Raw genomic sequence first — 18577 nt, 5'->3', positions numbered from 1 at the left:
GGATATAGAAACCCAAAGACACAGGAGGCTGGTATACAGACAACCCTGGAAGTAAGGGAAAGTAGGTCATGTACTGCCGTACTGCCGAAAGCCCCTTGAGGGCGGGCACTGTGTGTTTCCCCGACACCTCTGTGTGCCAGGCACTGCACTTGGAGCTGTACTAATATAGTGCCTTCCTGGGGCTGCTGAAACAAAGTTCCACAAACTGGGTGGCTTAAACAGCAGAACTTTATTTTCTCACGGTTCTGGAGTCTAGAAGTCGGAGATAAAGCTGTTAGCAGAGCTGTGCTCTCTCCAAAGGCGCTGGGAGGATCTTCCTCACTTCTTCTATAGCTCCGGTGGCTGCCAGCCGTCCTCGGAGTTCCTTGGCTTGGCAGCTGTGTTTCTCCCATTTCTGCCTTCAGGTCACATGGAATTCCTGTGTCTCTGTCCAAATGTCCCTCTTCTTACAAAGACATTGGTCATTAGCTTAAGGCCCCCCACCACCCAAGTCCAGTAGGATCCCATTTCTGCAAAGACCCTTTCCCAATAAGGTCACATTCATAGGTACCAGGGGTTAGGAATTGACCATATCTTTTGGGGGAGACATAATTCTATCTCCTACAATCAGCAAATGGCCGTGACAGTCAGTGAGACGAAGATGATGAGGGCTCGGTTGGCTCCTGACGGCAGGACAGTCACACTCCATGGTGGAGGCACCCACTGTGGCTCACACCTGCACATGTATATTCACAGGCGTGCATATACCCAAACCTCACTCACAAGAGACTGATAAAAACTGAAATTGTGTCATCAGGAGGGATCAATTATAATGGAAGGATTGGGGAATTTTTCAAGAGGAAAGAACATCTGGGCTGGGTCTTGAAGGGTAACTGGAATTCAGTTGCCAGAAAGGTGATAAAGGCTCCCAGCTACAGAACACAGAACAAACAAAGACATGGAGGCAGAAAGTGAAGGTGTTTAAGGACTGGAGAAATGAGGATCCTGAGCAATGGCAGCCAGGACGAGCGGGAGAAGGTGTTGGCAAGAGATTTGGAAGGTTGAATTGTCAAGATGGAGTTGGTTGACTCCAGGTGGTGAATGAGGGGAGATCTAGGTGACTCCCACCTCCCCAGCTGCGGGGTGCTGGGTGAATACAGGGGCCACTGATGAGCCGACCGTGCAGGAAGTTTAGGGAGGAGAGTGACTTGATCCACCGTGGGCTTCTCAACCTCAGTACTATTGACATTTGGGGCCTGACAGCTCTTGGCTGGGGGCTGGCTATGCATTGTGAGAGGACTGGCAGCACCCCTGGCCCCTACTCACTAGGATGTGAGATCGTAAAGAAAGCTGAGTGGAGCTGGCCAGCTGACGGCCGGGTGCTGGCTGTGGGAGCGCAGGACGTGGCTCTGCCTATGCTTCCTTAGGGCCCAACCGTGAACTGCAGAAGAGATGGGGGCTGATTCCCGAGGACAGGGGGTTAGTGTTCAAGGTACCTGTGCTCATGTTCTGACTCCCCAACATCTCGGGGGTGTCTTGAGAAGAGACAAAATGTCTTATTCACCCCAGCCTCCCCTCGACACTATGCCTAGTGTAGCAGGTCCTCAGCAAAGGGAAGGAGAATGTCACTAACCTGCTGGGAAGAAGAACAGGAAACCTGAGTGGCCCAAGGCCCCGCCGAGGGTGACACTGGGAACTGGGTCAGGGAGAAACAGATCTGGGGGTTCTAAGCATCCCTAACCCTCGGCCTTGAGGATCTTGTAAAACCAGGATATAGACCGTCAGCAACCTCACAGTTGCTGGTAGGTGTTTACATGGCACAACCCAGCAAAGGGGAGGCTGTCCTCGATGTCCCACCAGTCGCCCTCCTGGGAGAGAAACTCGTGAGCATGAGGAACAGAAGAGAGGCGCATGGACACTCCATACAGCACTGCTAATAGTAGCAGGAGTCTGGACACCATCCCAATGTCTATCCACAAGAAGACGGAGGAGTAAGTGGTGGAATTTTCAACATTTCATCATTTCGTAGTCGTGAAAATGAACTACAGACAAATGTAGCACATCAATGAACTTTACAACCTCATCCTCAAAGGGGAAAAAGCCGAAATCATGTGTTTATGTCAGGTTGACAAAAAAGTAACAAATAACAAAAGCAAATGGTAGATTGTTTAGGGATTCATAAACATGTAGTATCTCTTATAAAGAGAACCAATAATAAACACAAAGTTGAGGATTTTGTTTACCTTTGCGAGGGGAAGGGCTATGATTACATCAGGACACACAGGAGCTTCGAAAGTATTTGCGATACCCTAGTTCTCACACGTAGTGCTCGGCATGTGGAGCCCATTTTGTGTTCTTATACTGTTAGGTACATTAAACCACAAGCATGTGCTGGTCACTTCCTCTGGGGAGAGTCCACAGAGATGGGGCTTGTCACACCAGGAATCCCCTGGGGACGGACAAGGGGTTTTCAAGACTTTCTAGCTGGCAGCAGCAGAGGAAAGGGTCCCCTCTCCCCTCCCCTCCCAGAACCAGCGTCGGACTCTGGAATCCCCGCCGCAGAGGCCAGAGCAGAGATGAAGGGGGATTCCCGGCCCCAAACCAGCGGGGGCTGGAGGTCACACCCTGACATTTCAGGTCCGTTCCCATTCACACGCCCCCCCTGATCAACTGCCACGCTGGCCACTCCTGGGGGAGGCAGAAAAGAAATGAATGAGCTGCTAAGACCCACACCCAAAAGAATCTGGGGTAGTGGGTCCCTGGCTTTAGGTTTTTACAAACTAATAATAGTTTTTAAAATATGAATACCCAAATGGTGTTGTTACCCTTTTATTTTGTGAAGTAAGAACATTTAAGAAACAATGACCACCCACTATCTCCCACCTGTAAGTAAAGGATATTTTAATACTATAGCACTAACATTAAGGCACGCATGCTTTCAGAACAAAGGAGGGCCCTTTTTGATGTATGCCTTTAGCTCCTTGGAAACTTCACCCCACAGGCCCTGGTTTCCGCATATTACAGCAGAAAAGTGGAGACTTGGGCCCCAAAGCAGCAGCGCACGACTACCTGCTGGGGTCAGGACAGGGACACCCACGCATCTGTCAAACTCACGTGCAAGCCAGCTGCTGTGTGCACACATCTGGCTCAGCCCTCGGATGACCAGCTGTGAGTGCTCATGCACACACTCCGCCCAGTGGGTCCTAGTTTGGAACACCGCCCTGGCACCCAGGGGAGGCCATCCTTCTCTCCTGAACCCTGAGCAAAGGGTCAGGCTCGCCCAGCCTGGCCTACCAGTGAGAAGGCTAGGTGGCACTGGGGCCAGGCAGGTGCTGGTCCGGGACCAGAGATGGGCCACCTGCTCATGTCACTGGACCTCTGCCTTTGCCCACCTCCAGTTTTCTCAGTATCCTGGGGGTCCAGGGACCTGTTTTCACCAGATCAGCTCTGTGACCTTGAGTGAGTCACTCCCTCACCGGCCTCTGACGCTGATTGCAGTGACCTGTGCCCATGCCACGGGCTATGGAGGCTCACACTGCCCAGGCATGGCCTCAGAGGACCCCCAGGTCAGCTTGGGAGCCTGTCCTAGGAGTGAGAAAATGCCCTGGCCCCACACCCCCAGTGGACGACCTGCACGCTGACAAGCTTAGGGGATTTTTGAGGAGAGAACCCTGCTGGGGTCAGGAGAGGAAGCTGCCACCTGCGCTGGTCCCAGTGACCTGTCCCAGGCTTCCGTAGCTTGGTCACCCACCTGGAACGAAACTGCCCCCCCTGGCTGCCCAGCCCGGCACCCTGCAAGGAGTCTGACTCACTTCGCGGGGGGCCAGTGGGGCTAATGTTTAACTCACTCCCTCCTTCAGCCGGGCCCTTTAGCCCTGCAGCTCTGGGCACTGGGCCTGCCTGGCTCACCCTGCTGCAAGGTGGGCTTCAGGCAGGCAGTGGCTCAGCATCCTACCCCAAGGGGAAGGGACCTGGTAGGGGACAGGGGTGGCAGCACATCATTCTGCCCCGAGCATTCCTACCACCAAGGGAGGCGCCCCGGGCCCATGGCCAGCGGCAGCTGTTGGGTGTCAGTGTGTGGCAGACTTCCCCCACACTGTCCCAGTCTCTCCATCCTGGTTCCCACCCTGCTTAAGGTTGAAGAAAGACCTCACCTTTGCTCAGGGATCCATGTGCATCTCATTTGAATGTTTGCCAGTCAGAGGGACTATTGGAGCTCCCCAGGTGTATGTGCAGGGCCCCTGACCACGGGCCGTGTCCCTTCTAGAAAGTGGCTGGTTAGGCTCTGTTGAGTCAAGTCTATCCCAGAAAACGGCAACCCCAAGGGCAGGCTGACCTCAGTTCCAATCCCCAGTCTGCAACTATCACATCCCATAATGAGATGAACTACTAGAATTCTCCAAGCCTGTTTCCACATTCGTAAATCTGATACAATAGTACCTACTTCTTAAGTTTTGTGAGAATGCAATAACATAATTCCAAGGTTTTGTGATAATATAATGATATAATTCTGATAAAGCATTAGCATAGTAATAATGATCATTATTATTAAAATAGTGACTAAGAGTATGGACTCTAACACTCTAACAGGTAAATTCTGGTCCCTCCATTTACTAGCTATGTGACCAAGGGCAGGCCTTAACTTCTCTATGCCTCAGTTTTCCCTTCTATAAAATGGGGGTAGTTGTGGAGTTGTGAAGGTTAAATGAATGAACCAAAGTGTATGGAGTGTGCCTGGCATATAGAGGTATGCTGCAGGTGGGAGCCGTCATTCCGTGGAGGCTGAGCTCCCAGATCTGCCCTCCCAGGTCCAGTCTAGGGTGTGTCGCCGCCCCCCCAGCCCCATGCCAGGAGAGGCGGCGGGGTGGCATCCTGGTTCTGAGATGCCATGCCCCACACCCAGGCCCCATAATGGCTCAGCGAAACTCCCAGCCCCTCCCATAGATTGCTCCCCAACCCAAAGAGCCCCCGTCCTCCGCAGTCAGGTCTCTGTCTCCTCCCAGGTGTGCTGCCTGGCTCTTGCTCCATCCTCACAGGAGACGGAGCCATTCTAGCCAGGCTGGAAGCAGACGGAGGGGGTGGCCTCCGGGAGGCCTGCGGCCCTTTTGCAGAGGGCCCCGCTCTGGGTGTGTGCGCTTGGCCCACCTCCTCCACCCGAGGGCTCTCTGCGCGCAGGTGTTTGTTCTGAGTCAGGCCCAGGGCTGGCCTCCTCCCTTTGTCGGGCAGGGTGGAGACCCCAAACTGCCAGGGCCCCAGGTTAATAGTCAACTGGCAGAACTGAGATTTGGCTTTGGAACTTGGGCCCAGGCTCTGTCGAAGGGCCAACAGGAGGCAGCGCTTGGAGCCGGGCCAGCCAGCAGGAGCACCCCAAGGCACGGAGGGGGGGGTTTCTGTGGCTGCCTGAACGTGAAGCCCAGCCCCGTCCCCTGGCATGGAACCCCCCGTCAGGTCCTGCACCCCGTGTGAGTGTGTGTGTGTGTGACAGAAGCCAGGTGTGCCCCTGCCCGAGGGTTTCTGTGTACGGTGGGCGGTAGGAACTGTGCTGTTCGCACAACCTGCCTGTCTACTGATTGGCAGTGAGAATGCTGGCACCGTGCGCCTCCCTAACACATCCTGAGCTGCCCGTCCCCCGGGGGGGCTAGACCCCGTCCGGGGGAGTAGCCAGCACTGCACTTTGCCCCAGCTTCTGGCATTTATGGCAGATAATACTGGGAGCGGAGGGCAGAACGGAGACTCACAGAGAGGGTGGAAGTGGGGCTCCTCGGGCAGCTTCAGCACCACCACCCTGCCCCCAGGACCAGCGCTGAGTCGGTGAGAAAGCCCGAGGGCCCCAGTGCGGCACCAGCCCGTGCTCTCTAGGCTTAGCTCGGGGGTCACCGCGACACTGCGTGAGGAGCCAGGCTCTGCTCCCAGGACTTGAGTCTCTGCTCCATAGAAGCCACTGTCCTCAACATGTATTTGTGGGGGGCAGGGAGAAGCTACCCCAGACCCCGCATTGCATCCCTCACCAGGCTTTTGGTCCAGATGTCAGTGGAATGAAGAAAGGACCCGGTAACCTGTGTGACCTACAAGACAGACTGCTGGCTGCCCCACCCCAGGGAAAGAATCAGTCCTGGAGGGTATGACCGGCTCAGGACTGTGCCGGGAAAACAACTGGACGGAGAGGATGGATGAAGACGGGGACGACAGGGGCGGGAGAGCCCCAGGGATGAGGAGGGGAGCCCCCTGGTGGCCAGGCCGAGCACAGTCCCTCCTTGCGGGGCCAGGGTGTGGAGCACCTGTAGGGACAGGTGAGGTGACCTCTCAGCTCAGGACCGTCAGGAACATCCAGTGGGAACCAGGGAGAGGGGATCCATGTTTGCAGAGGAAGGGACTGAAATCAGGTAGGGTAAGGGCTCTGAACGGAGAGGCTCCTCCCAACGGCTGGAGTCCCGGGTGACGTGGGGACTGTCCCAGAGATCAGGGCTTGGAGCTGAACGTCCTAGGTAGTGAGGGAGCGCTGTGTGACGTCACTGGGTCTGGGCAGAGGGGGCCCCAGTGCAGGCAGCTGCCTGTCGCTTAGCCCTCCCTCCTGATCCCGAGTCCCCGCTGGAGCCCAGCCCAGCCCCCTCCACAGCCTCCCTGTCTGCCCTTCTGAGCGCGCGTGGCCAGAGCTGCAGAAATGACCGTGAACTGGGTTTTTTAATGGCGGGGCTGTGACGCCTGGTGCACTGTACATGTCCCAGCAGCAGTGGAGGGACGCAGCACGGAGCAGAGGGTGGCTGGCCGGGAAACCAGGTGCCCACCTGCTAGGCTGAGGTCTTCAGATATTGGTGTTTCTCCTCCCGCGTGTCCCGAGAGAAGGACACCCGGGCTGCAGGGGGAAGGTGAGAGCAAGGGGCACTCTGGAAATGAAATGCAGGCTGACGCGGAGAGGTGGGTCAGCTGGCTGGAGGGGGAGGCAGGAGGCGGGAGTCCAGAGCGCAGCATGGCAAGCCGGCCTGTGGGGACAGACGTGGAAGCCGTCAGTTCCCGGGAACCCCTGACTTACGCACGACACATACAGCCCCCAGGACTTCTCACCCCCAGCACAACCCGGGCTGGACCATCGTCCGCAGGCCCTTGAGAAGCCTCAGCTTCTTAGCCGGGCCGCACGTTCCCTCCCCATCCGAACCCTTCCCGCTGCTCCTGCACACTAAGGCTCCTGGAACTTCCTGGCCTTGCCGTCCTGCACGGCCGGTTCATTCCACCCCTGCCCAAGGCTCCATCAGCCTCTGATGATGCCTTTCCCCGAATCTACTAATGTTCCCACCACTTCTCCAGGGAGCTCACCCCTCTAGAAAGCCTTCCCGGACAGCTTGTGCCAGGCCTGTGCCCTACTGCACATCCCCCCTGGGCACTCCTGTCTTGATTTGGCTGCTTTCTCCAGCCATTGCCTCCAAGTCGATGGTCTTGTCTTCTCTGCAGGGAACCCCCTGGGACCAGGGACTGTGGGTCCCGGGTGCTTTGCGACATCACCAGGAGGTATTTCAAACAGCTCAGACTTGCAGAAAGTCAGGGCCAGAGGACCCTCAGGGGTCATCGGACCCTGGGGGTTCTCAGACTCTTGCATCAGAATTACCTAGAGGACCAGCCCCACCCAGAGTTTCCAACTTGGGGGGCCAAGGGTGGTACCCCAGCTGGTGCTGATACTGCTCATCCCAAGACCGAACTTCAGGAACCACTGATCCAATACAACCCTCAATTTTATAATGAGGGGAACAAAAGTGCCCCAAAGGAGAAACTACCTGCCCAAGGTCTCAGGGCGCTGGAGCCAGGCTGAGCCCCCAAGAGCTGACTGTCACAGGGACCCTTCTCCCTGTACCACATGGGGCCCAGCCCACCAGCCCTTGTCCTGGAGCCCCCATTATCCCTTAGACTCTTGTGGGCCTGGAAAGAGGGGAGGGGGCCTCTCAGTACCTCTACTGAGTGGTTGGAGATTTGGCGGCATCAAACATCTTCTTCCGGCCTTCCATCCCAGACATGGCCTCCACGTTCTTCCTCCAGTCGCCCACCTCCACGGGCCGCTCCTGTGGGCAGGGCACACCCATATCAGACAGGCCAGAGGGTGCACAGGGCTCTCCAAGCACAGAAGAAACTGGATGGAGAAAATCAGCCTCTTCAAGAAGATAGGGGGTTCACGACACCCCGCCCAGCCGTGAGGTCCAGGACACAGCTGGGAGAGGACACAGGTCCGGGTGGGCCTCCACAGGGGAGCTCTGGGGGACTGTGGCAGGGCGAGGGGGCCAGTTCCCACCCCAGCGAACCACAGCCCGCCTTCACCTCCAGGCCCCACACCACCCTCCTGGGCTGATGCCAGCAGTTCAAGGCCACCTCCTCTAAGAAGCCTTCCTACTCCTAATTGGGCTCATTCTCCATTTCATCATCATACTGCCTGGCCCCTTTCTTCTCTTTATGGAGCTTCTTGAGCCAGAGACCATGGCTTTCATCACGTTCCTTACAGGGCCCAGCAGGCCTGGGCGCACAGGCTGTGAGCTCACCCAGCTTCGAGCAGTTTGTTGCTGAGTGAGTGAGTGGGCTCGGCTCCCTACTTCCTGGGCTCATGGGTCCTGTGGCCACTGGGGTCTGCTGCCCTCTCCTCAGCAGTGACTCACCCCAAATCTCCACCTGCTCCTCACACTGGGTGCAGTTTTTACCCCATGACTTGGTCTGGCTTTCTTTGTCCCAGTGTCCTCCTCAGACTGGGAACGGCCTGAAGGAAGGGAGCATGTCTTCTTTCCCCCAAAACAGAATGATACTTCATCCCTGGTCCCCCAGAGGGTTCTAGAACATTCTAACAGGCCGGTTGCCTCCAGCAGGAGCTCCTGGGCTGGCCTGAATCTATGTGAGGGTGGTGACAGGCTGATGGGACAGGTTCTGGGGAGAGACGACCTCACCTTTTCCGTGTCTTCCTTCTTCACAGACTTCAGGTTGGCCCGGAGGTCCATGGACACCTTGTGCTTGGAGCCCAGCAGGGCCCGAAGCATGGCGTCGGCCGAGACCCGGACCCGGCGCAGGGGAGGGCGCTTGAATTTCCCACGGAGGTCCATGACCTTCAACTTCAGATCCTTAATCTGCAGATGCAGAGTAAGGGCTCACTGGAGAGGGGGCAGCCCCAGGGCCCCCTCCTGAGGACCTGGACCTCTAGGCTTCCCCTCAGAATTGTACCCCACATTCTCCAGCCTCCAGGCCAGACCCTCTGGGGCAGTCAGGCCCCACCTTCATCACTTTGCAAATAGCCACCATGTGTGTTTTAAATGAAAGAAGGAATAAATGGACAGATAAGGCCCATCAGCGATCTCTGTCGCGGTGGCCAGGAATAGAAGGGACGGCCCCATGATCTCTGGGCAAGGGTGCTTGGGAGCAGTGTGGACGCGGGACGTGGGGCTGCAGCCTCACTCCCGCTTCTAACTAGTCCCTGCCCGGCGAGCCTTCAAAGCCGCTGGCTGAGCACACAGCCTTTGTCCAGCAGGGTACATAAACCCCCAGTCCTAGAGCCCCAGAGGCATTTCCATGACGCCATCTCTGGAGGGAATTCTGGGGCGATTAGTGACCCACAGACTGTGGTTCCTGATGGGGAGCGGTGGGAAGGAGGGGAGTAGCTTCTGGCCCACCCCTCCCCACTGCTTGAAGGCGGGCCCAGAAGCAGCCAACGACAGTACCAGGAGCCCATCCTTCCGTGTTCAGCCCACCCCACTGCAGCAGGGGCTGGACCAAGCTAATGCCCCGACAGGCCAGAGACCACCGCTGTGTGACCCAGGCCAAGTGTCCTCACCTCTCTGAACCTCGCTGTCCCCATCTATAAAGTGCAGATAATAGTACCTACTCCACGCAGAGGTGTGTAGGGAGGATCAAAGGATTAATGCACGTGAAAGATGCTATTGACAGTTACATGATCATTTGTGTCAGGGAATAAAAAGGGCAGCTTCTGTTAGACCGAAGAGCCTGTCTGGTGGGCTGGAAGGAAGTTTGTGCTTTTCAGCGTGTGTGCTCTGCACACATCCTGTGGGGCTGGAATGGGGCACCTGCCCACCGCTGCCCACCCCACCTCCCCCAGCCAGCACCCAGCCAGGCACGCCCGCGCCTCCAGCTGCCGCTCCCCCTGGCCCGGGCTCACCTCCCTGGTGTTGTGGAGGCACTTGGCCTCGATGTCGTATCTTTCCTCGTCCACTACCTCCACCTGGGCATGCAGGTCCCTGCACAGGTCCTGGGGGAGCAGGACAGGCCGGCAGGAAGGGGGAAGCGGGGTGGGGGGAGAGCCACTCAGTCTCCGGCCTCCCTTTGCTGCCTCCAAGCCCAGTGCCCTCGGCCCTCGGCCCTCTCCCAGCCCTGCTGCAAGAGCCGTGCTCTGGGAAGACGCTGCTGAGCCCTTCTCTCTGAGGTTCTGGGCCACTGGGGGCTCAACGCGTAATCCCTCTGTTTTCCTTCCTGAACATACTTGTTTTCTTTAAAAAGTTTTTTATTATAAAAAATAATAAAAGTACCAAATGATTTCACTCATCTGTGGAGTATAAGAACAAAGAAAAAACTGAAGGAACAAAACAGCAGCAGACTCACAGAACCCAAGAATGGACTGACAGGTACCAAGGGGAAAGGGACTGGGGAGGATGGGTGGGAGGAGGGATAAGGGTGGGGAAAAAGAAAGGGGGCCTTACAATTAGCATGTATAATGGGGGGGGGCACGGGGAGGGCTGCGCAGCACAGAGAAGACAAGTAGTGATTCTACAGCATCTGACTACGCTGATGGACAGTGACTGTGATGGGGTTTGTGGGGGGGACTCGGTGATGGGGGGAGTCTAGTAAACATAATGTTCTTCATGTAATTGTAGATTAATGATACCAAAATAAAAATAAATAAATAAAAGTCACTTGTACAAATCTTGAAAACTATACATTAAACAAAAAGAATAAATAAAAATAGCTAGCTAGCAATGCCACCACCAGGAGGTAGCCTTTGGCGATCTTTTGGTTTATTTCCTTCCAGTCTCGTTTCTCTGCAGTCACTGGCGTGTAAACGGCCACCAGTATTTGTAAAACATTAAAGACCTGTGAGGCAAGGACTGGCAAGTCTCTGGAGAAACGGGGCTTCCCAAGGCCTGTCCCCCTCCCCGCTCCAGGCCATCCACCCTGGGGCACTGGTCCGACAGGAAGCCCGTCCCTGGCTGGGCCCCACCCCAGGCAAGCCCCTTCGATGCACTGAGGCCCCTCCCTGCACCTGTGAGGGGCACCGAACAGCACATCTCAGAGGGTGGCTGAGATCTGGGGGGGTCAGGTAAGGAGGCGCCGCTTGTGAATCACAGAGCTTGGGGCCGTGCTAGTTCAGGCTCTGGCCACCTACTCCCCAGGGGACCCAAAGGAGCCCCCAAGCCCCGCCCTCCCTTCGAGGCTCACCTGCAGGGCACTCAGAGACAGGCCCCGCGTCTGCAGCGAGGGGATGCGCTCAGCCAGGTAGCGCGTCTTCTCGGCCTCGCGCTCCACGTTCTCCTGCTCCCAGCACTCCTTGGCCTTGGCCAGCATCAGGCTCTGGACGGGACAGAGCCTGGTGAGCTGGGGCCCACATTCTGCATGTTCCCCCCCAGGCAGCAGGGCGTGAGGGTGGGGCAGACCCCAGGCTGGGCTGGCTCTGGCCTCTGCCTCTGCGGGCAGCGTGTTCTCACACCCGTCAGGGCCCACACCAGGCAGCCCCGGGCGCGTGGGAACGAGGCAGTCCCAAAGCGTGGAAGTGCATATGCTAACCACGGACAGGCGTGGGGCAACAGGCACCTGGGACCACACGCAGCATTTCATGGACCTGGAGCTTTGCCCCCCCAAGTCTCTTGCCTACTTCTGATGTGTTTGGGCCCACAGAACTCCAAAGAGAGAAACTCTTACCAAATTAAACTGAACCCCTCTGTCCCCACCAGCAGCTGCTCACTGCCTCCTCTCAGGAACCCAGAGGTCCTCAGGCTCCATCGTGCCCGGGTCCCACCCACGGACCACCCAGCTCCAGGACTGACTGGCCTCCCTCTGTCCCCTCCTCATCTCGCTTTGGCCTCCTTCCTCTTCACCCTCCCACACCTGCCCACACCCCTGAGAGTGTGCACTGCATCCCCCTTCTCCCCCTGGACACCCTCCCGGAGCCAGCGCACACGCTCACCTTCAGCAGGAGTTTGCGGGAGGCAGTGATCTTGGATTTTCTCTGAGGGCAAGAGGGAGAGACCGTGGTGAGGCAGAGGCCACAGAACTGGAAACCAGTCCAGGCCAGGACAGTGGCCTGCCAAGGTCACCATCACTACCCAGAATTCCCACCTTAGGCCCCTTAAATGCTCATCATTGTGATTTAATCCCTCAGACTCAAAGAATGCCATAGTCAGCTGCCTCGAACCCAGGGGCCGAAGCCCTCACTTCCTTTTCTGGTTCTCCTGATGGTGGAATCCTGTGAGACACCGTGTGGGTCCACCTCCTTCCTCATCTGTAAATGAGGGTGCCGAGACCCACCTAACAGTTCACAGAGTGATTACAGACAAAACGGCACCACGGATGTGCAAACCCTTTGAGAAGCATGAGAGATGCAGGGGCTGCTCTCCGGATGGTGATGTACCAAGAGCTTAATGATCTGCTGTCAGAGAAACAAGCCGTGGATTCCCTGAAGATTGGATACCTTTTTAGACACCAAAGCTTTTTTAATGCCAACACCATCCATTTAAATCTTTCTCAGGTATAAAAACACTAATTTCTCTTCTCATTAAAAATACTTGACAGATTCTTGCTATTCTAGTAAGTCAGCCCTGGGGCAGCATTCCCTCAGGGAGGGGATGGCAAGGAGGGCCGCTCAGCCTCTAACTAATGCGACTGTGATGTCTTCGAACACTTGTGCGTCTCTTTGCCCCTACGGTGTGGCTTCTCATGGCTGCCGTGAGTCCGTATCTACTTGAGTTGTGCCGTGCGCTGGGAAAACACAGCTCTCTTTGGTTTTCTGGTGTGTCAGGCAGAGGTGAGAAGGCTTGGAGGGAGTTCTCACAGGAGAAAATGAACGGGCTTTAGTGCGTGGAACGTGTGGCTTCTAATCTGACCATTCAGAGTGGCTGGTTTGTCCTTTCTCTCCGAAAGCCTAGGGTTTTGCTATTTCAGGTAAGTGCAGTTACGGGAAAGATGGCTGATTGCCATGAACATTAACACCCATGGTTCACACACCCCATCGTGCCCATGACAAGTGGTTCCTTGCAGTATTGTCTCTCCACCACAATGGTGGTGAGCTCATGGGCCACCTCATTTGACCATCAATCCAGGGAACTCTTCCATGAGCCTCAGCAAAACTTAGAAATCCATGTGGCTATTGGAAAGTGGCTTGTCTGATTCTGAATCTCTGTGCCAAAGGTCACCGCCATCCAAGCTGCTAACTTCCCCCTTGCCAACCCTGAGTCCACAGCCCTGTCCCGACAGCCCCCTCCCTGGCTGTACCCAGGCTGTGTGCTCAGCAGCCTGAATAAATCGTGGATTGTATCAGGATCAGGGTCACCTAAGACCTGAGGGGACTATAAGAATACTTCCATGCTCCTTTTCAACGTCCAGTCACCGGGCAGGGGTGGAGTAACCCTATGGCAGTCCCCTGATAGCCTTCCAATGTGGCTTTGCACAGGACTGGTTCTGCAGGGAGCAGGAGGGTACCCAGTGCTGGACAAGCTCTGAGTGGGTGAGGGAGACCTTCCTCGGGGCTCAGTGAGGGTGCAGAGCAAGGAGCGGGTGCAGGGTCACACGGGCTGTGCTGTGGGCCCAGCTGCAAAACCTCCTTCCAGGGACATTGTGCACTGGGGCACCAACTCCCCGGGCCCAGAGAAGCCCTGTGTCCACAATCTTTACCCAGGGTTACTGTTCTCCTGGGAATTTGCTCAGCCACTGGCCACCCCTCCCCCCGGGGCCCTGACCCCGCTCTCTCCTCTGCTCAGTGCCACCCCACCTCCAGCAGTCTGAAGGCCTGACCAGCACGGAGATGCCCCAGTCTCACTCACCTCACTTCAGGTGTCCATCAGAAGAGGCCAGGGGAGAGAGCAAAAGACAGACTGAGTGTGAACAATGTGTATTACACCTGCAGCAGCAGAACTGTGAGGACAGCTGGGGCCGGGGAGGCGGGGCCACGAGAGAGCGCCAAAAGAAACCGGGCGTCAGGCGGGGGGACCACTTCAAGTGTTCCGGCAGAATGAAATAAACCCAAAGGCTCTTTGGGCTGCTGGCAGAGTTTGCTGGGAGATACTGGCCATTGTACGTTGGGGAGGAGTGGTGGGAGGCCAGGGAAGCCGGCACATATCACTCCAGCAGTGTGGGACCTCCCAGCCCTGGGCTCCGGGGGAAATTCCCAAAGCCTTGTGCATCTGCTGGGCCAGTGTTAAATCATGACCCGGCCCATGCGATTCGCTCGGTCAGTGCAGACAGACCGGCTCTGGAACAGGCCACAGTGGTCTTCCCCAGGCAGCCTGGGGGGGGGGGTGCTCTGCTCCAAGGCGGGGACCCGTGGGGACCGCGGGAACCCAGGCACTCAGGTCTGTTCCCATTTTCGGATCTGGTCTCGCAGGGAAATGCTTCAGGTGCTGAACAGACGTGCCCCAACAACGGGGCTGATGCCAACAGCAGAGGACTCGCCCTCCCGAAGCCCTGGATGGAGTGGGGACACTTACAGTTCTGGCATGGTGGTGGTGGGGCAGCACCTGGGGGACAGAGACGTGGTTAATGAGAGAGGCCGTACCTCCTGCCTCACCCGGCTGGGCCTTGTGTCAGCAGCTCAGCCTGGGAGAGGCAGACAACAAGAAGAAATCCGACACGATGGATTCCAGTGGGTCAGGAAGGGATAGGTCCTTCTCCATTTATGCTTTTTCATTTATTCATTCACTCATGGGAGAGAGAAATGGTATAAAAGCAAAAAGCAACGCAAGAACCCAAGTGGCTCCGTGGGACGGGTGTGTGGGGCAGGGGTCTGCAAACCACAGTCCACAGGCCAAATCTGGCCCCAGCCTCTTTTTGCTTAAAGGCTTATAAAACAATGAATATGTGACACAACCTATGTGACCTGCAAAGCTTAACATATTTACTATCTAGTTCTTTCTATAAAAGCTTGCCAATCCCTGTGGGGAAAAGAATGGAGTCTGCACAGAATATGTTTGGAAAGTGAGGGAAATCATGGGGTCATGAACAGCAGGCTGTGTTTAGGCTTTGTCCTGAGACGTAGGGCGGTCACGGAAGGTCTCAGAGAGGGGAAGAGCCTGGAAGACGAGCGGCGTACAGGGAAGGGAGAATGCAGGTAGCCACCGTATTGCACAACACCAGGGGGCGCCATTCACACACTATGCAACGTGACTGTGCCCAGGGGGCGCTATTTCCATAGATGGCAAAGTGCCTGGCACCCCCAAGGAAGGGCAGTGAGGAGGCGCTGCGTGGACAGGGTTGAGCCAGAAGCAGAGCAAGCCCTGTGTTCTTCTCTAATCTTTACCCAGACCCTCTCTAGGCCAGTTTTCTCTCTGCAAAATTAGGAGGTTAAATAAGTTCTTTTCCACTTAATGTTTAACTCTTGAACCCTTTGTTCAAATCAAATTTTACTTGGAAGCCAAGAGAATTCAATCAAAAAGAGCGGATGGCACTGGCTGAAGGGGGCGCCCAGGAGCCCTGGCGTCCTCCGCGAGGACCCCTGGCCACGGAGAGCAGATTGAAACCTCCAGGCAGGGGACGCTGGAGCTCCCTTTGGTCCTGACAGCTGGGGGCCCAGGCCAGGGCAGGGAAGAGGGGTTCCTTTGGGCTGCAGAGGAAGGGGTTCCAAAGCCAGACTTGCCAGCACTGGACAAAGAGCATTCCAACTGGGAGGTGGGCAGTGCACAAAAGGTCAGGGAAGGAGAGGGACAACTGGTGTGGGAGCAGGTGTGCAAGGCAGGGCAGGGGTCCTGGGCTGGACTGTGAAGTGAAGGATGGGGAGACCAGTGTGTAATCAGGAGCCTGGACTCGGTCCAAGAACCTGGTCTGGAGTGGGGGAGGGCAGAATCTGAACGACACTTGCGAAGTGGCGCCCCATAATTTAATTCCAGAGCCACCTCCCGCCTCGGCCTTAGTTCTGTCCTTTCCCTTTGTGCACATGAAGCCCCCTCCCCACTCCACGAGCAGGGCTTGGCCGCCTCGCCCACCCTGTCCATCAGAAAGCCTCTGGGGATCTCTGCCACCAGGAGATGGTGAGGCCTGAAGGGGAGGAGGGGGAGAGGGAGTGTGACCCCAGTCTCAGCTGTCACCCTGGGGCACAGAGGGAGAGGTTGGAGCCAATCTATAAATTCCCGAGATGCTCAGCTGAAATTAGATTTTATCACCAGCTGTTTATTCTAAGGGCTTCACGCCTCCAAAGACACTGAGAAAGTCCAAAAAGAAAAACTAGCTGGTGAAGAGCTATCCCCCGGCCCGTCTGTCCATCATGATGGCCCTTCGAAGTGCCAGGCTGCAGCGGGCCCCAGGCCTCGGCTGAGTGGGGACGTGCCTCCCCTTGGTGGGCATTTGGCCTTGTTCACACCTTCCTTGGGGAGCTCAGCGTCCCCAGCGTAAGGTCCCCCGCCAAGCTCCAGGGCCGGCCCCCAGGCTGCCCCACTGACAAATGCCAGGCCAAGGGGTCCCCAGCCTTTGCTCTGATACCCGCCACATGGGACCCCTTGACAGGTCCCATGGAAAAGAAACAGGAACCCGATAGGAAGCCAGGATGTAGATAACAGCACATGTGAGGCTGCCAGCCAGCTCCCACCTCCCCCAGCCGCTAGAAGGGAGATAACTAGAAAACCCGCAGTTGGAGGGAGGGGGCAAAGGGCTGCGGCGACTGTCTCAGAGCTGAGCCTGCCTTCCCCCAAGGCCCCAGGATGGAACAGAGTACCAGATGGACTGGGAGAGTCAGGCTGAGTGTGTGACTGCGAGTGTGTGTGTGCGTGTGTTCAGGGAACAGGAGCTGGTTTCTTGTGCACCTGATAATCAGGGTCACAGATTTCTAGTTCGGCTCATGTTCTTCCCCCTGCTGCCCACCCCGACACTGGGCCCCAGTTCAAGGGCACCCTGGTCCTCCCTGACTGATGGCTGTGGGCTGCACACCGACCCACTCGAGGTCCGAGCAGGAAAGCCCGATCTCAGAACAGCTGTGCGACTGTCTCCCAAGCGTGGTGGCAGGGGCTGCCGTAGCCTCACCACAGTCAGAGAGCCCCCCATGCTCACCCCAGCCATGGCTCCCACTGTAGAAGTGCCCCCTACCATATGTTCAGACACTTGTGCCTCTGCCCCTTATGCTTTCACCATCTGCCTTCCCCCAGGGGCCCCACGAACTACTGGGAGGGATTGGCCCCTGGCTGATCAGGGTTGGCAGCCTGCCCTCACCTGCCCTTGTCCTACTGTCCAGATGGGTGGGCAAAGGGAGCTACATGCATGCCTCAAAAACAAAGAACAAAGAGGCAAGACGGTTTCTTCAAGCAGGGCTGGGCTCTGCCCTCTAGGCTCCCCCAAGTCCCCTCCTCTCTCTCCCGCTGGAGGCATCCCTCACCTTCATTGCTTACAGAACCCTAAACTCCCAGAGGTAGCCCCACTGCTGCCCCTGCTCTCTGACCCCGAATGCCACCCCCTCCCCGGGAGGTGCCTCTCCCTCCTGGCACCTGCTGGGCAGCCCAGTGTGAAAACATCCACTAGGCTCTGCCCAGGGCCCCTCCACAACCTTACGGAGAATTCTGCTCATGGATCTTTGCCTGCAAATGGGCAGGAGGGTGTCACCCCAATAACGGTGCTGCAGGAGAAATGCCACCCTACAGGGCACACGGCTCTGGGGGCATTTTAGGGCTGTCCCACCAACAAACCCGACTGCACAGGTAAGAAACGCCTTCCCCCTCCAAGCCCTGGCTGGTTGTCTCCTGAAATGCAAGCCCCGCTTTCTGTCTGGACTCAACCTAGATGGAAAGTTCTGGGCTGCAGACCCTTACCTTGTTCAGTCTCCGGGGGCTGGGCTGGCCTGTGTCTCCCAGCTGCCTGCAGACTGAGGGGGCAAGAGCAGAGGGGAGGCTATGAAAACTATGGTCAACAGCAACTGGCCAGTAAAAATAGAACAGACCCACTGGCCCTCCCCCCAGCACAGCCCTCCCGGAGCAGGCACAGCAAAGCACGCTCAAGAGGGACACAGGCGGGAAGACATGCACGGGGGCTCACGCAGGCCCTGTGCACACAGGCCGCCGACCGAGTGAAGCCAGCCCCCGCCTCGGGGGACTGAAGCCAAAGGGAGAGGATGAACAGCCCGACCAGGGAAAGCAGGGCAGGGGCTGAGGCAGAGCTAGCATCCCCGGGAGGTGCACTAGCAGGACCGGGGGACCAGCACGCACTGGGGAAAGGGACCTAACTGCCTGGCTGACTCACATCTCTTACAAGGAAATTAGGCCCCTGAGCTCAGGCGCCAAAAGCCTGAGAGAGCTAAAGACTCTACTTTGGGGACTCTTGGGTGGCTCCAATCTTCATGTGATAGGAATGTGCCGCATGTGGGGGGTAACGTGGACCATGCTTCAGGTGGGCTCCAGTGAGCATTCCTGGGGCAGAGCCAACATGCAGGCAGCGGCAGGGG

The 18577-nt window shown here is 56.9% G+C and overlaps 1 protein-coding gene across 1 annotated transcript; it reads right to left on the bottom strand.

Annotated features, from left to right (window-relative positions):
• Positions 1 to 6641: 6641 nt before the first annotated feature.
• On the bottom strand, positions 6642 to 18007 carry TNNI1 (troponin I1, slow skeletal type). The gene is made up of 8 exons (XM_057508133.1): positions 17949 to 18007; positions 14645 to 14678; positions 12134 to 12175; positions 11389 to 11520; positions 10115 to 10204; positions 8895 to 9071; positions 7918 to 8027; positions 6642 to 6959 (listed from the first exon to the last, which is right to left on the bottom strand). Exons 4-7 carry the CDS (start codon positions 11512 to 11514, stop codon positions 7920 to 7922), a joined length of 501 nt encoding a protein of 166 aa, XP_057364116.1. The 5' UTR covers positions 11515 to 11520; positions 12134 to 12175; positions 14645 to 14678; positions 17949 to 18007; the 3' UTR covers positions 6642 to 6959; positions 7918 to 7919.
• Between the last annotated feature and the right edge of the window lie 570 nt (positions 18008 to 18577).

The sequence above is a fragment of the Manis pentadactyla genome, chromosome 9 (assembly GCF_030020395.1).
Source record: "Manis pentadactyla isolate mManPen7 chromosome 9, mManPen7.hap1, whole genome shotgun sequence".
NCBI lineage: Eukaryota > Metazoa > Chordata > Mammalia > Pholidota > Manidae > Manis > Manis pentadactyla.
Note: the sequence above shows the minus strand (reverse complement) of the source record. Positions and strands in the feature narration are given on the sequence as shown.

Excerpts from the sequence above, each read along its gene's own strand:
- TNNI1 (XM_057508133.1), bottom strand. The coding sequence starts at position 11,514 with ATGCTGGCCAAGGCCAAGGAGTGCTGGGAGCAGGAGAACGTGGAGCGC. Across the intron at positions 10,205-11,388 it reads TGTCTCTGAGTGCCCTGCAG|GACCTGTGCAGGGACCTGCA; the intron begins GTGAGCCTCGAA and ends CTGCTCCCCCAG. Across the intron at positions 8,028-8,894 it reads AGAAGGAAGACACGGAAAAG|GAGCGGCCCGTGGAGGTGGG; the intron begins GTGAGGTCGTCT and ends CCCTGCCCACAG.